Source organism: Dipodomys ordii, unplaced genomic scaffold (genome assembly GCF_000151885.1).
Source record: "Dipodomys ordii isolate 6190 unplaced genomic scaffold, Dord_2.0 Scaffold24, whole genome shotgun sequence".
Taxonomy (NCBI): domain Eukaryota; kingdom Metazoa; phylum Chordata; class Mammalia; order Rodentia; family Heteromyidae; genus Dipodomys; species Dipodomys ordii.
The window spans coordinates 3,588,215-3,605,549 of NW_012267240.1; the positions used below are offsets into that span (position 1 = coordinate 3,588,215).

At 41.2% G+C, this 17,335-nt stretch overlaps 1 protein-coding gene across 1 annotated transcript in view; it reads left to right on the top strand.

The window, feature by feature from the left end:
• The window catches only part of Mkx (mohawk homeobox), a 64,497-nt gene extending 49,116 nt beyond the window's left edge, over window positions 1-15,381 (top strand). The window contains exons 5-6 of the mRNA XM_013014656.1: window positions 15,055-15,088; window positions 15,195-15,381. Coding sequence (XP_012870110.1) covers window positions 15,055-15,088; window positions 15,195-15,381 — 221 coding nt within the window. The remainder of the gene's footprint in view (window positions 1-15,054; window positions 15,089-15,194) is intronic.
• The last annotated feature ends 1,954 nt before the right edge of the window (window positions 15,382-17,335 follow it).

Genomic DNA, 17,335 nt, shown 5'->3' on the forward strand with positions numbered 1-17,335 from the left:
TTATTGTGAAGATACTGTACAGAGGGGTTACAGTTACACGAGCAAGTAATGAGTCCATTTCCTATCAAGCATTGTTAGTTACCCCCTCCTTTGTTTTTCCCCTACTGTCTCTTTCCTCCCTACCTTCTTGAGATGGTGTCTTTTGAACTATTTGCCTGGACTGGCCTTGAACTGCAATCTTCCTAGTCTCTGCCTCTCAAATAGTTGGGATTCCAGGTGTGAGCCACTGTACCCCACTAACAAGAAGTATTTTGGAAACTTAGTTACCTGTTGTTGAATAATAGGCTCTTCTATTAAAAAAAAAAAGTTAAACCCTAGCCACGCTTTGGTTGCTCAGACCATAATCTTAACTATTCAGGAGGTTGAGATCTGGAGGCTTGAAGTCAGCCTAGGCAGGAATGTCTATGAAACTCCAGCTCCAAACTAACCACTGAAAAACTGAGCTGGAGGCATGGTTTAATTGGTAGAGTGCTACCCTATTAAGTATAAGTCCCTGAGTTCAAATCTTGATACTGAAAAACATTATATCCACTATACCTACAGAGGCAGAAACAAGAACTTGGTATATTACTTAAAACTAAGTCAACCCTTATGGAATACTAGGAATTCAAGAACATGTTTTCTTTTTAAATTTTTTATTGTTATGTTATTTTTAAGGAATTGTACCAAAGAGCTACCATTTCATAAGTCAAGTAATGAGTACATTTATTTTTGTTGAACAATGTTACCCCTTCCTTCTCTTTCTCCCATTTTCCCCCTCCCATCCATAGCCACAAGTTCCATCGTTCATCTTTACATAGTGTATATTGAATACAATGACTGCATTCACTCACCCATTCTCCTTCTATTCCGGTGCTCACCTTTTCCTACTCCTCCCAGAAAAAGGACAACAAAGAAAAAAAAAAAGCATGCTTTCAACTTTTAGCAACTTTTTTACACAACCAAGAAATACTTGCAATACAACAGTTAAGAAAAGATCTAGGAATCCCTGCCTTTTTTTTTTTAATAAAAAGCCATCCACTCCTATCAGTTTTTCCCCACAAAGCATCCCTTTGCCCCTGTATCACAGCCACAGCAAGGCTCCTAAACCACTTCATAATCAGAGATGCCATCCAGAGGCCGACCCTTTGAAGAAATTCTCTCATGAGTTCTCTTTTCAGCAGTATCCCATGGAAATAGATTGTAGCCTTAAGGTACCAGAGGAGAAATGTGTCATACTTTGACCTTGGTCCCTCCACGGAACTGGAGCCAGCTCCTCTCCAGGGTTTCTTCACTTGTGGAATGCAGAGGCCATAGGCCCACCTCTGGCTGGGTTATGTTCCAGGAGCTTGCCATTTATTACCTCATCCTTCACACTCCAGGTTTAGGGAGAAGGTTGGGATTCCTGTTACTCCATGTTGTAGGAGAACCACCCATACAGTGTTCTACAGAAGTTGCATATGATCACTTACTTATTGAGTCCATTTGTCTTTTTACTTGTGGGTTCTACTTCAAATCCTGTGCCATGAGTAAACTATTTATTGCAGGTGAGTTGTGTTTGATGCAATATTTGTATTAACCATACCCCCAAAATATCAGCTTGTTAGGTTTAAGCAACTTACTCCCTACTTCTTTATCCAAAAACCTCTTTTATCGTATACTCAGATATGAAGACTGCTCTATATGCCACTGGAATTTAATACATGCACTACCAAAAAGCCACTTCTGGCTTTTTGGTAGTTTATTGAAGATAAAGAGTCTCATGTGCTATTCTGTCCAGGCTGGCTTCAGACAGTGATCTTTAGATCTCAGCATCCTGAATAGCTAATATTACAGGTGGGAGCCACCAGCACCTGACTTTATAAATGTATTTTAATTTAAATTTATTTTAACTGGTACATAGTCCATAAAATGGCACGTATCAAGGAGTTTCATGCAGGGACTGTATGATTTTGTTTTGGGTTTTTTTTTTTTTTTGTGCCAGTCCTGGGACATAAACTTGTGTTGTCCAGGAGTTTCTTTGTGCAAAGCTAGCTCTCTCCCGCTTGACCCACAGCTCCACTTCTGGCCTTCTGATGGTTAATTGGAGATGAGTCTCATGGATTTTCCTGTTCTGTCTGTCTACAAGCCATGATCCTCAGATCTCAGCCTCCTGAGAGGTGTGAGCCACTGGTACCCAGCTATGACAGCATATTTTACAAATGAATAGAAGGATGTCACTTCATTTAGAAGCAGTAGCTGTCCCCAGGTATTCTGCTGTGGCTTCCTGTGCCAGAGCTAGTCCTCCAGGTTAGGGAATCTACCATTGGGTACACAGGAGTGGCTCTAATTTTTTTTTTAAAAAGTCCATGAAATTCTTTATTTCCAATTTACCATCAAAAAGCCAGAAATGGAGCTGTGGCTCAAGGGGAAGAGAGCTACCCTTTAGCGAACAAGCTACAAAACAACCTGTGCCCATGCTCTGAATTCAAGTCCCAGTTCCAGCACACAACATTACAAGAAAAAAAAAGAAAGAAAGAAAAGAAAAAAAGGAATGAGACCGGGGACTGGGAAGGTGGCTCAGTGGTAGAGCGCATGCCTTGCATGCCTGAGGCCCTGGGTTCGATTCCTCAGCACCACATAAGCAAAAATAAAAAAAGCCAGAAGTGGCACTGTGGCTCAAGTGGCAGAGCACTAGCCTTGAGCTGAAGAGCTGAGGGACAGTTACCAGGCCCAGAGTTCAGGACCCATGACTGGACCAAAAAAAAAAAAATCTCACAGGAAAAAGACTGGTGGGAACAGAGACTACTGACATACCAAATACAATTTTGAGGCTCATGTCTATGAAGAACATTAGAACATATTTGAAATATAGCAGAAGGATAGATGACAGTGTTCATCTTATATCTAAAATGTCTTTTTACTCTTGCAATAAATACAGCAGTTGAAGCTGGGAAGGTGGCTTAGTGGTAGAGCGCTTGCCTTGCATGCCTGAGGCCCTGGGTTCGATTCCTCAGCACCACATAAAGAAAAAAGCCGGAAGTGGCGCTGTAGCTCAAGTGGTAGAGCGTTAGCCTTGAGCGGAAGAGCTGAGGGACAGCGCCCAGGCCCAGAGTTCAGGCCCCACGACCGGACCAAAAAAAAAAAAATTAAAAAAAAATAAATACAGCAGTTGAACTGTGAGTATATTACCCATTGGCTAATCTTCTGAAAGAGTCGAGATATTTATGAATATCCTTTTTTTAAAAAAATGTGTTGTTTCTGTTGTTAATGCCGTCAGACCGGTTTAACACCACAATCTCCTAGGCCGAAATATCACTCCTGGAGCTGGTAATGTGAAGAATTTTGAGTAGTATATAACATAATAGCAACATAGGCCAAGTCAAAAACACTCTGCAGTTCACATAGCAGAGGAGAGTAAGATTTTTGATGGTTTTTCAGAGATACTGAAGCGTTCAAAAATACACAATGAGCCTGACTTTCCAGCCCATCTCTAGATTATTATTCATGCACATTTTTCCATTTAAAAATCTTTGTTGTTTTTGTTGAAGAAAGCCATAGTAGTGCTTTGTAGCATAACACCATTCAGCTGTGTGTTTATTACACAGCTCAGCCCTTCTTGAAGTGTCCCACCATAAAGTTCATCTTGGGAGACAGGGCCCTTGTATGATTGAGGCATGTGCAGGGTGGAGATCAATCTTAGCATGTTGGGACATAATTATAGTGTAGCCACAATCAGAGTAAGTGCATCTGGGTTTCAGAACGGTGCCCAACATGCACGTGAAACAGAATGTTTTTATAGACAATTACTTCTCTGTACAATGCACAGACACACAGAAGTTATTTGTGCATAAGCTAGGAAGTCATTTTCTGAGACTTTGGCTGGACACTCGGCTTTCATGGATGAAGCATTTGAGGAAAAGATCTCAAATATTCCCCTTGAGAAAACAAAGCAACAAAATCCACCCGACACTTGAGGGTAGCAGATATTCTTTAATGTGGATCCCAGTGTTCTTTGTCTTGGCATACCATGGGACTTTGGCACAGAAGAGTATCAAGAAGGCTATTTTACTTGAAGATGACAGAGTCTACACACTTAATCCATTAATCCGAGTTGATGGTCTTTGCCCAGAGCTAAGTATTTTGTCCTTACATAATCGTTTTCATATTAATTCTCTAAGCAATGCTAATTTTCCTGGTGACTCTGTTCAACCCTATTGAGCAGATGTAGAAAAATGAAGAGGTAGGAGGTTAATTTTTTAAGGCAAGGATTTATGTGGTTTTAAGGACTCTAACTCTCTTCTAACATTTTGCAAATATTAAACCATGTGATCCTAACTACCTCATAACTCAGTTGCCTCCAGGTAGTAGGTGACAAAGTACAGAAAAATCAGAGACAGCCAGACACTGGTGGCTCACACCTCTAATCCTAGTTACTCAGGAGGCTGAGATCTGAGGATCACTGTTCAAAGCCAATTTGGGCAGAAAAGTCCCCAAGACTCTTGTCTCTAATTAACCAGCAAAACACCAAAAGTGCAGGTGTGTGTGGCTCAAGTGGTAGAGTGCCAGCCTTGTGACCAGGTCACAAGTTCAAGCTCTATGACAAGCACACATGTGCACATGCGCATACACATACACACATCACATAGATATCCAGCAGCTGTTCAACCTTCCCAGAGTTAGTGGAGAGTAGAGGGCTGGCTGATGCTGCTTTGTTTGAGAATCCCGGCTGTGCTCACTGAATTTACTGCCTCTGTGACTCACTGAAGGCTACCCTCATGGTTAATATGAAGAGCCAAGAATAGAACAGAGAGTTCTTTACACCTCAGACCCATTGTCTGGTCACCTACCCACCACACCTTCCTCTATGGACTTGGGGTGGGGAGAGGGGGTAGCACGTGGAGCCTTTGAGCTCCCAAAGGGACTACATAGGAAGAAGGGACTCTGCAGAATAATGAAGCCTTCAGAATACCTAATATAATTAGTGGGAAAGACTGAAAGTGAATCAAAACATTATCATTGGGTGCTATTCTGTTATCCTAAGAAGTTTCTTTTATGTTACAAATCCCACCTCCTGTACTTTCAGTGCAGCAGCCCAAATGGATGAGGCCAAAGAGCCATGCATGCTACCAGCACAGAGACAACAGAGAATTAAGAAGGAGCCACAAGCTCCTTATACCCTAACCTAAGGAGGACCGGTTATCAAGGTTGTAGATTCATGATGCATAAGGAACCAAACAGCCCTACCCCCAAGTACCGGTACTCCTGCAATCAGAAAGATGCTCTGCATTCTTGATGCTGATGGCTGCATAACCATATTCTGTGTACTCCTTGACAGGAAGCTCTTCACCATTGGTCCAACATAGAGGGGTGTGGCTTCTAAGTATAATTTTCTGGCATGAGCTAGAGGGGCGAGTGCACTGACAGACAGGCAGATGAAGGTGGGATTCCACCGGATCCACACATCTGGGCGTAGTTAGCCACGGTGAGGGCCAGCCCACATGAGAGGTGGCGGGAAGGAAAAACAGCTCTGGCCAGCTGGTGACAACCATGGCTAGAGGAAACACTGGCTTCATTTTTGGAAAAGATTTTTCTTCAGACTCTGAAACGATTTTGGAAGCCACTTACTCCTTCTTCCCTGGGTGAATAATTTAGCGAGTATATGGCAAGAGGACCAAAAGAAGAAGAAAAAAGGAAAAACCTAGAGCCATCCATAATATGAGTACAGGTTATATTTATCATTCTTACTACTTAGAAAGCTTCTAAAGCTTCCCCCATTCCTATGCTTACAAAACCCAAGCTAACAATTCTTCCCTAAGCAGTCACCTTTACAGACAGCAGACACCAAGCTTTATCTGTGGCTTCTTCCTGTCAGACCAGAATTTTAAGGTAGAACTCACTTTTGGTCAAGGGAACCATTAGAAGCAATTTGCTCATCCACAGATAAGTGTGGCAGATGACCAGATTTTTTTGTTTTTTCTTTCTTTCTTTTCCCCTATGTATGTGTGTGTGTATGTATGTGTGTGTGTGAGAGAGAGAGAGAGAGAAAGAAAGAAGGAAAGAGAGAGGGAGAGAAAGAGGGAGAGAGAGAGAATTCAGGGCCTTGGAACTATCTTTGAGCTAACATTCTACCACTTGAGCCACAGCTCCACTTCCAGATTTTTGTTTTGTTGCTATTTAATTGGAGATAAATGTCTCATGTACTTTCCTGCTCAGGCTGGTTTTGAACTGTGATTCTCAAATCTCAGCCTACTAAGTTGTTAGGATTACTACTAGAACCCTGCTGTTTTTTAAATTATTATTATTATTATTATTTTAACCTCCTTTTTTGACTGTTATCCCTAGAATAATTTGTTCATTTTATAATGATAGCAACTTTAGAATGATCAATTCATATTTGATTAATCATTCAAGATCTTTTATCACCAGCCAGGCAGTGGTGATCCATATTTGTAATCTTAGGGATCCAGGAAGCTGAGATATGGAGGATCAAAGTTGGAGGCCAGTCTAAGAAGAAAAGCCTGCTAGAGTCCAGCAAAAAGCATGGTTGAAGGCATAGCTCAAATGGTACAGCACTAGTTTCATTAGCATGAGGCCTTGAGTTCAAACTCCAGTATGGCAAACAAAACAAAGCACAACTAAACAAACTATTGCCTAAAGAGAATCATGATAAAAATGTCATCTAAAAGTGATTGAATCCTAACTGTCCAGGAGTTACCTTGCAGTAAATTATTCTGAGCTAATGGAGTGTGATTACAGGGAAATCATTTCAAGAAACATGTCTCTGAAGTATATGGAAATGCCTGAGGACTTTTAGATGCCCTGTTGTGTAATCTCACAGATGAGCTCATAAGGAGGACCAAAACAAGCTTTCATTTTTTTGTGGGTCTGTATGGTGTAAAATCCTAGCAAAAGTATAGAAAGGAGGCTGAGTAAGCTGTTTTTCTTTTTTTGGCAGTACTGTGGGTTGAATTAAGGCTGTTATACTTGCTAGGCCCTACTGCTAGACCTTTTGCTTTTTAAGTTTGTTTTTCTGAAGTTTGTGCTCAGCTGGCCTCAGACTGGAGTCTTCTACCTCTACCTCCTCCAGAAGCTGGGATAACAGGCTTGGGTCACCACACCCAGCTCCAATAGATTTCGAATAGATTATCATTCACAGCAATTCTGTGTGAATGATGCATTTGGCTTCATCATGACCTTGGTGGGTGCTTTATCCATACAGATTGTGTAAATAATGAAATTCTATGGTTAAAAATGTGACCTTCAGTGCTGGCTGACCTGGAGCTGAGTCTTACAGTCTGTGTCCAGTATTTGAGTCCTGTGTGAGTTCTGGACCTTCTAAGCCACAGTGTCAGTTGTGGACTAAAGATTGGGGTGCCAGCTCACACAATTACGACTTGTAGAGCTCTTGGCATAGTGCCTGGCATAGGCTTGAACATCCAATAAATTTTAGCAATAGTTATTCTACAGCCAACCCCTTCTCCTAGCATCCCTGTTCTTCACACTCCAGTCTAAATTGGATGGAGGTAGATATTGAATTCTTTAAGTTCTATTTCACAGAAGACACACACACACACACACACACACACACACACACACACACACACAATATTGCCATATCAGAGAAATCCTAACAGTAGTTGTTGTTGTTCTTGTGACACTGAGTTTCAAACTCAGGACCTCACACTTGCTAGACAAGTGTTCTACTGCTTAAGCCACTCTCCATCCCTTTTAGGTTATTTTTCATTCTGGCATCTCAAGCTATTGCCCAAGAACAGCCTTGGTCAAGATCAAGATCAAGATCTTCATACCTGCACTTCACACATAATTGGAACCACAGATGTGCATCACCACGCCTGGCCTATTTAGTTTGTTTTGTTGCAATGAGGACTCAATAACATTTTACTCACACTGATCTTCAACTAGTGTCTTTCTGTGTTCATCACCTGAGTATATGTGATTACAGGCATAAGCCACTTGTATCGAGCCCCTCACAGTAGATTGTATAAATGGAAGTCCAGTGAGACAAAAAGAATGCAGATTGTAAGACAAATACAGAAACAATTCATTAAAAATGTGTGTACTGGGCTGGGAAGGTGGCTCAGTGGTAGAGTGCTTGCCTCACATGCCTGAGGCCCTGGGTTTGATCCCTCAGCACCCCATAAACAGAAAAGGCCAGGAATGGCACTGTGGTTCAAGTGGTAGAGTGCTAGCCTTGAGCTGAAGAGCTGAGGGACAGCGTCCAGGCCCAGAGTTCAAGACCCACAACCAAACAAAAAAATGTGTGTACTACTTACTTTGGAAGGTAATATATGCCAATGTTCATATTAGCTCTTGGTAATGTTCTTTTTTATTTTACACATTTTCCAAAATGCACCTGTCTTACTTTCTTATTAGAGAAAAGCCGCAGATGCTATTTTGAAAAAGGAAAGAAAGGCTGGGGACTCATGCCTGTAATCTGAGCTATTTAGAAGACTGAAATCTGAGGATCAAGATTTGAAGCCAATTTGGGCAGGAAGAGTCATGAGACTCTGTCTCCAGTTAAACAACAGCCACAAAACGAGCTGGAAGTGGAGCTGTGTGGCTCAAGTGGTAAAGCACCAGCCTTGAGCAAAACAGCTCAGGGACAATGGCATCAGAACCAGTCTGTGGCATGTGGGAAAAGCAGCCAGTTCTCCTGCTAGACAGAAGTAGAGACCTGGGGAGCAGGGAGCCCAGGGACCATGTAATACATTTAGGAAGAGGCTGAACAATTAGAGCTATAGGTATTCTGTAATCCTCCATGATGTTTGACATCTGCCCTACACCTAGGAATCTTGCTCTTTTCATCATTAGTTTCAAAGTAGATAGATAATTGGATAATTTAAAAAAACTGATCTGTTATCCCAATGCTCCATGTTACTTGGATCCAGAAATACAGTAAACCTTAGCTGGCCACACCGGCTGTCCCCAGTAATAGTCCCCAGATGGGCCACATGTGCAGAAGAGTAGTGTTGGGATCTCTGGCTTGATAAAAGGGTGGGGAACCTTTTGACTGTCCAGGACCACTGGGTATTTATAACATCATTTGCAGGCTATACAAAATTATCAATGCAGGCCAACCACTATGGGCAGCAGAGGAGAAGCAAATGAGAAGCATCAGTGTCTGTCCTGTCATGTACCACGTGATGGCCCACTGGGTGCTCCCTCCTGCTCATAGCTCCACACTTTCAGTGTCTCCACAAGAGCATCCTATGGGTGCTGAGAACCTCTTCTTTAATAATCATAGATAAGAAACGAGTGGGGCCCATTTCTCACATTCTGATTCAAGTGATCTATCCTTCCTCTCAGCAGTACCACGTCCCTAGTGATTTCCCGTTCATTTACCTCCCTCTCCCAGGTCTCCAAAGTTTCCTGTTTTCCAACTACTTACTCTCTCTATTTTAATTTAGGGAAACATGTACTATATGACTTTCAGAGTTTTTAATGGAAAAAAATATTCATAGGCTAATCTTATTTACGTTTCAGTGCAGTGAGTGCTATTTTATAGAACACTTTAAAAATCCCAACTTTAGGGTTCACTTAAAATTTGAAAAATTTAAATTAAAAAAAAAAAAGCTCAGACCAAAAAAAAAAAGGTTCAGCCACATTTTCTCTTTTTTCAAGACAACAGATGTTACTTCATGAACAGCTACTAGAATGCATGTGCTCGATTCTAAATGGAATTTTTTATCAAAGTTGGAGGAACTTTGGCCCACAAAACTATTGGACTAACAACACATCTTGAGTTGCCTCCCCAAACTGTGTTTTTTGTACAATTGTTTTTCAGGTCTTACAAGGAAACAGGCCAACACTGAGAGGAGCCCCACTTTTTAAGTTTCGGCATGGTTTGGGGGTTTACAGCATCCAAAATTTTCTTAACTATATCCCCCACCTCTCCCTCCTTCCCTCCCCCCCCACCCTCCTTCCCTCCTTTTCTTTTTTTGGTCTTAAAACATTCTTTTGGCTGCTCTGACAAGTTATTCTTGCCAACCAGTTGCTTTTATGGTAATTGACAGCATAGCTGGCTTTTGGAACTTAGGAGCCAAGAAGGCATTTTAGCTTAGACTTGGGGAGATTGTGCCAAGCTACTTGTAGGGCAAGAGATACAAATGAGCAAGTGTGTGCGGGTCAGACCCTAAGTCACTGGGTGCTAATGAACTTCAACCTGATGGTCTACAAACCAGAACTAGCACAGACTCACGGAGGCTGGCTGTATTTCAGCAGCATTCTGAATCTTTTTCTTTCCCCTGTTTCTGGAGCCCCTGGTGCCATTCCTGGATGGGAGCTGGTGAGACCACCCCATTTTCAGTGGGCAGAAGTGGCCTGGGCCCGGATAACAGGGACAATAGCCTCACTACTCTTTCAATAATGACTCAAGGCTGCAAAGACACAAGATGGCCGAACTAGAAAAAGAATCAGTCAGTTTTTTACTTCAAAGAGAAAGAACATGAGAAAAAAATATTATAATATTTAGAACTACTCCTTAACATAATGAATGGATTGTAAGTTTTCTCAATTGCCCTCAAATGATATCAGTTGTCTAAAATAGCTAGGATGCATCCCAGAATATATCTCAGTGTAATGAATTTAAAAATACGTCCCCCAAACTACCAGGTCTTGTGTATCTATTAGCTACTTGCCAATTCATCTGGGAAGCAGAACTCAGTACTCTGTAGAAGGCAGCTTTGAGATGCCTGATACCCTTAGAGACATGGGGCAGCCCACCAGTAATAGCAACAGAGAAACTGGGCTCTTCTTGTGTGTGCATGCACGCACCGATATGAGGGCTTGAACTCAGGGCCTTGTGCTCTGACTTGGCTTTTCCTCTCAAGGTCAAAACCACTTAGGCCACACCTTGACTCTGGCTTTTAGCAACTGCTTTACTAGAGATAAGAATCTCATAGACTTTTATGCCTGGACTAATTCTGAGCCACCTCTTGAACTAAGATTATAGGCATAAGCTATTAGCACTTGGCCATAATAATACTTTCTAATTTACTTCTGAACTCCAACCACCTTGGACACGGAGAAACTCCAGATTGGTTTAAAATACTGAAAATTGACATTTGTGATGTGGTTTTAACACTGACTAGGAGTAGAGATCCAAGATGCTTCTATTCTTTGGCAATCTTTATGAAGGCTTTCTCTCTGTCTTCGGACCCTAATCCATACCTGTGACACCAAGTGTGCCCATCTACCTTCATATAAAACCAAAATTTCCGTCTTCTAAATACCGCCCGGGACATTTGTAAAGATGACCAAAATGGGGATTAGAGCTTGGGTTTTTACACTTCAAAGTTATTTTCATAGGCACCAAAGGGTAAAACACATATACCCCCAAGAATAAGCAGAATGTTATAATTTCGCAGTTGGCTGCAGCAAACTTGTTTCTTGGTGGCACAAGTTCAAGGTGTTGGCCCCAGAGAGTGCCAGCACATATGAGACTGCAGAACACACAAGTTCTGGCCTCCTCTGAAACAAGAAGTGCTCCCTGGGCCTGCACAGGACACCTTCCGATGCATGCTCCATGCAGTGATACCATTTCCAGATTCCGCGTCCCATTACATATTTGATAGCCACCGGCTACCTTTGGAGTTAACTCTCCTTGAGCTCCTGATTCAGGTAGGAAGTTGGATTCTGGGATCTTGGTATATGGGAGCCAGCTTTGCTTGTGAAACATTTACATGACTTTACTAAATGATGTCTTGTTATTTCCCTAATGTTACCGGAGCTTCATGGAACTTCTGCTTTTGCCAAATCTTTCTTTTGAATAAATATCTCCATAACCTATTGTTTCACTTTGGCAGTAGGGTTATTGCAATTTGTGGACAGAATTGGGGAAAGGCTGAAATATTCTCTCTCTCTCTCTCTTTCTGTGTCTCTCTCTTTGTCTCTCTGTCTGTCTCTGTCTCTCTGACTCTGTTTCTGTCTCTCTCTCCCTCTCTTCCTGAAAAGTCTCCAACAACCCCTCCCCTAGACAAGGACTTTGATTTGTTCGCTGTGCTGGTGATTACTGAGTAAAGATGTATCAGTTCTAGGAGTAAACAGGGAATGGAGTGTGGGTTCCAGAAACGTGCTCACACGGGCCAAGTCACTAGCTCTCATTAAGTTACAACACAAATAGAGCCTTTGAATAGAGCCTGGCACACAGGATGGTCAAGATAATATAAACTAAAACTCAGTATTACTTTCTCCCCTGTACCTGAGTAGGTTTATAACCCCATATTATCAAAAGCAACAGAGGCCCAGTTGACCATGTGAGCCAACCTCATGGGACCCAAAGATTCAACAGTTGACAAGGCTCCAGACAGAGACTATCCTAATGTTCATAGAGCCTATGTCCCCCTCATCCTCAGGATCCCCGAAACCTCAAACAAAACTGCCTCTCATCAATGAATGAACACTGAAGGAACTCACCTTGCTATTCGTCATAACAACCTTGTCATTTGTTTACTAAGTACGTTGCACTCACAGTGAACCTTTGTCATCTGGCTTACCTCAGGATATATTAGTAGATGTTCTCTATTTTTGTTTTCACAAATGGCATGGAGACTTAGCTACCTTAGCTACCTGGCCCTCGAGGTTATAGAGTTCTGTTCTGTTCTTCTTTTTTTTTTTTTTTAAGAGGTGAAGAGTTTAATAGAGACAGAGAGAAAGTGCACTATTAAGGGAAACAGCAGGCTCCAGCTAGATGGCTCAAATGTCAAGATAAATGAGAGGAGGAGGAGACACACACATACACACACACACACACACACACACACACACACACACACACAGAGGGAAGGAGAGAAAGAGAAGAGAAAGAAAGAGACAGAGACAGAAAAATATTTCCTGCTCCCCATGCAGGAAATGGCAGCTAAAGAAATCAGTAGGTGTTGTTTCTCTTGTCCATCTCTGCCCTGAGAAATCCTGCTCTAAATTGTGAAATAAGAGTCAGGCAGAAACATGGCTGAGAAAGAACATGACTTGGATATTATTTTTCAAAATCACATCCTGACACACTGAGTTAAAAGGGTGACTCAGAAGAATCTTGTTGACCCCAGTCCCCTGCAGTCCACAAAAAAATGAAAAACCTCACTCTGACCATCCAAGGCCATGAGCTCCAGAAGTTAATGACACACTAACCCAGTTTCCTAAGACTGACCATCTCATGTCCACAGCCCTCTATAAACCTGAGGGCTTGGCACCTCCCGGGCAGGTCTGCCCATACCTCTGTCTAGGGAATACATGTTTATCTTTTCTTGCTTTGTATTAATAAATCTGCTCCTGCTTTCATTATCTCTCTGTCCAGCCTTGAATTCTTCATCCAAGATCTTCTGTTCTGAAAGTGAGCCAAATCCAGTAACAGACTGTTATAGAACAATTATATTATAGTCCAGGAATATTGATAAGTAATGATTCTTTTGTCATGTCTCTTCCAGTTCTAGATTGACTTAGAGCTCAAACTTAGGAAATGAAGATGCATTGCCTAGCGTTGCAGAGAAAATGAAGAAGCATTGTAAATATTGAGTTGGGGGAAAGAAAAATGGGAAGACAGAGACCAAGACCATGTGAAAAAGCTGAAAAATAAGAAGAGCTTAGAGTCGATACTATGTTCTACATGGTCTCCCTATGCACCACAATGTTTCATTCTATAGCTCCCAGATGCTTGCTGTTATGGACAATTGTGACCATAGTGGCTTAAACACTAGGAAGATTCAGTCTCTTGAGCTGAAAGTCCCTGCCATATTCTTCTGCCTTTCAGCCTTGCTATCCTTCTTCACCCCGTATGCAGCCCTCCTTCCAGTGTCAATTTTGGTGTTCCTCAGACCATATTCCATTCAAAGTTAAGAAGCCATTTTCACCTTGTTCACTCTTTTTTTCCTTCCTTCCTTCCTTCCTTCCTTCCTTCCTTCTTTCCTTCCTTTCTTCCTTCCTTCCTTCCTTCCTTCTGTCTTTCCCCCCTCTCTCTTTCTTTGTGCGTTTGGGAGGTGTTCATGCTCTGAGTAAGAGAGCAAATGTTACCAAGCCAGCATCCTCCCCAGCTTCCTACCACAGCAGCGCCAGGAGTGTTCAAACACTTTTGGAGATTCAGGACTGGTACTTGCTTATTCTGATGCTCCTGATTTCTGAGTTACTGTGAGTTTACTCATCTGCTAATTAATCAGAGGCAACTAACAACTAATCATTTGCCAGTCCTGCTTTCTGAAATCACAGAATGTTGAGCTGTAGATATCCTCAGAAGCTTCATGGAAAATTCTACCTGAAGGACTCAAATTCCAGACCTAATGATACATTGTAATCTGTTCAAAGTTACACAGCAGAAGAACAGCAGGACAAGATTAAGCACAGTCAGCATCTTCTCTCTAGATACTGACTTCCTATGAAGAGGCTCCACTGCTGCGTATCACCCAAAGCTACCCGTGGTGGGGCTGGGGGGGGGTGCACATGCTAGTACTGGGGCTTGAACTCAAGGTCTGAGCTCTGTCACTGAGCTTTTTTACTCAAGGCCAACAACACTCTACCACTTGAGCCACAGCTCTGCTTCTTGTTTCAGGGTAGCTAATTGGAGATAAGAATGTCCTGGAATTTTTTGCTTTGATGAACTGCACTCTTCAGATCTCAGCTTCATGAGTAGCTTTTATTTATTATCTGTTTTCATCTTAATTCTTTTTTGTGGGGGTCTGGTCGTGGGTGCTGTCCCTCAGCTCTTCAGCTCAATGCTAGCACTCTACCACGTGAGCCAAAGCGCCACTTCTGGCTTTTTTCTTTTTCCTTATGTGGTGCTGAGGAATCGAACCCAGGGCCTCATGCATGCAAGGCAAGCACTCTACCACTGAGCCACCTTCCCAGCCCTTCATCTTAATTCTCTCTCTCTTTTTGAGTCTTAATTCAGGATGCAGAAATAAGCTTAATAAGCTACTTGTTCTTTTTTGAAAACAAGGGCTGGAGGCATGGTTCAGGTGGTAGAATACCATCTATGAGCAAGAAAGCCAGGTGAATATGCAATTCTGAGTTCATGACCTGGTACTGGCTAAGACAGACAGAGAGAGAGAGAGAGAGTAGTAATTGATTATTTGCTTCTCTTCACAGACACTCTGGAAAATGGACCCAGTAAGGGTGACAGGTGAGCAAAACCATTTTTGTTTACCATTCATGCATTGTAAGGATGTCCTCTTGAGTGCAAACTGTAGTGAGTTTGATCGTTTTCTGTCTGTTTTGCTTAAATCCAGTGCAGCTCACAGAAAGGGACCGAGCAAAGATGACACATACTGGAGGGAGATCAACGCCGCCATGGCCTTAACAAATCTTGCACAAGGAAAAGACAAACTGCAGGGAACAGCGAGCTGCATCATCCAGAAGTCTTCGCACATAGCTGAAGTTAAGACGGTCAAAGTGCCACTCACACAGCAGTTTTAAACATCCATCCAACCATTGTGTTCCGTGTCTGTGTGTTTTGCATAACGTCCTCATCCTAAGAGCCGAAGCAGGAGTGAAATCAACTCCCTTTCAAACCTCTTATTTTTAATTATCCTAAATATATATCACGTAGTTGCTTCTCCAAAAAGACATAAATTATAAAAAAGAACTTATTTTAATCAAAAATATTAACTTATTTTATGTTACTCAAACTATGCATAAAAACACGTCTGCATTGCCATTACAGTAAGTGCCTTGCTTTCTGAGGGGAAAACAAACAATCAGACAAACATATGCTTTAACGTGGGCACAGTGCACACAGCTGTGCCTCAAAATGTCAGTTCCCTGTGTTTATCAGTCTGTGGGCACCGCTGCAGACAGGACTAAGCGTTGCCGGACTGAACTGAGAATTGCTCGAAGCCATTGAAATGTATTCACTCATTCACATGCTACAACTTGGAAATCTGGTCAGCCCATATGAAATGTTCTTTGAAAAGGACGACTACAGGATTGAAAGTTGTTCATTGTGCTGTTCGGAGCCAGGGTGGAAATTTTGTGCATGTATTTTTGTCTGTGTATCTGACGTTGCAAACCCAAGTGAAAGGTGCAGTGATCCATACAGTGTATACATTTAAGATTCCTTCAAAACTACTTTAAAATTGCAGTGCGCATATTGTATCAGGAAAAAAAAAACTGGTGAAACATGGCTTGAAGGCAGCACCAGGCTCTCTAGAACTAATTTAGATTTTCTTTCTCTGAAGTTTTTTTTTTAAGTTTACTGTATAAATGGCTGAAAATGTTCCTGTGTAAAACTAAACCTACAGTTTGGCTTGAGAGCATAATCCTGTTTGCATTAAGAGTTCAGTGTTTTTCTGTGATGGAAACTTTTCTCATATGAAATGACTAAAATGGTTTTTATTTGGTTCATTTCAAATTACAATTGCTGATAGACAATTTGTATTGCAATGAGAACAAGACAACGTAGGAAATGGATCCCTCTAGGATAATCCATCTACATACATAAAATTGACTTTTTTAAAAATTTGAAACATATGGAAAACAAAACATTGAACCCTCTCTGAATTTTGCCAAGTAAAGGATATTTAAGTAAAAATTAAATGAAATCATGCATTCAAAGAAAGAATATTTTGTTTCTAAATTAAACTACCATTGAGTGAGAATAATCAATATCAAGAAAGAAGAGTATCTTTTTCAGTCTAACAATAATATTCTAATCAACTTGGGAAGACTTTAAACTTAAATAAACAGTGGGGATGCCAAATACGCCAGAGTGTGTATGCAGCTGAGACATGGATTGGACGATATTATGGGATTTTTTTTCTGGGTAGTAATCTATTTTGTAGGGTTTTTTTAAAACTGGAAAGCATTTGTGTGTATGTGTATGAACAAGAGCCAATAGTGCAGCCATATGGTGACATTTTTCTTTATTTTGCAAAAATGCTTTTAAAACCAAAGGCTGCTCTGTCTGTGCTACAAACAGCAACAGTCTTGATCTAAACTGTAGGACACTTTTTCCTGTAACATAGCATTTGGGGGACTGGGTTTATTTAGTGTAATGAAGATAATTTGATATAAAAAATATTTTGTATAGATAATTTTTTACTTTTGTTTTTTGAATTGCAGTTTGCAATAACAGTAAGTTCAAAGCAAAGTATGTAAGTTATGACTGTATGAGCAGATGATGTACTGAGCTCTTTTGGTTTATGTCTTTCCGTAGTTAGAAATGCATGATGAAGACATTGGAGTTGTTACAAGACAATTTTGCCAAAATGTGAGCATGTCAATGAAAACTAAAGACAAAAATACTTCATTCTTCCTCATACTATTATAAGTTATTCTGGTATTGAATGTTTTAATAAAAGTGTTTTTTGTTTTAACATATTTCAGATAGATGAGTGAGTGCTGGTGGTATTTTATCTGAATTAGTTATGAT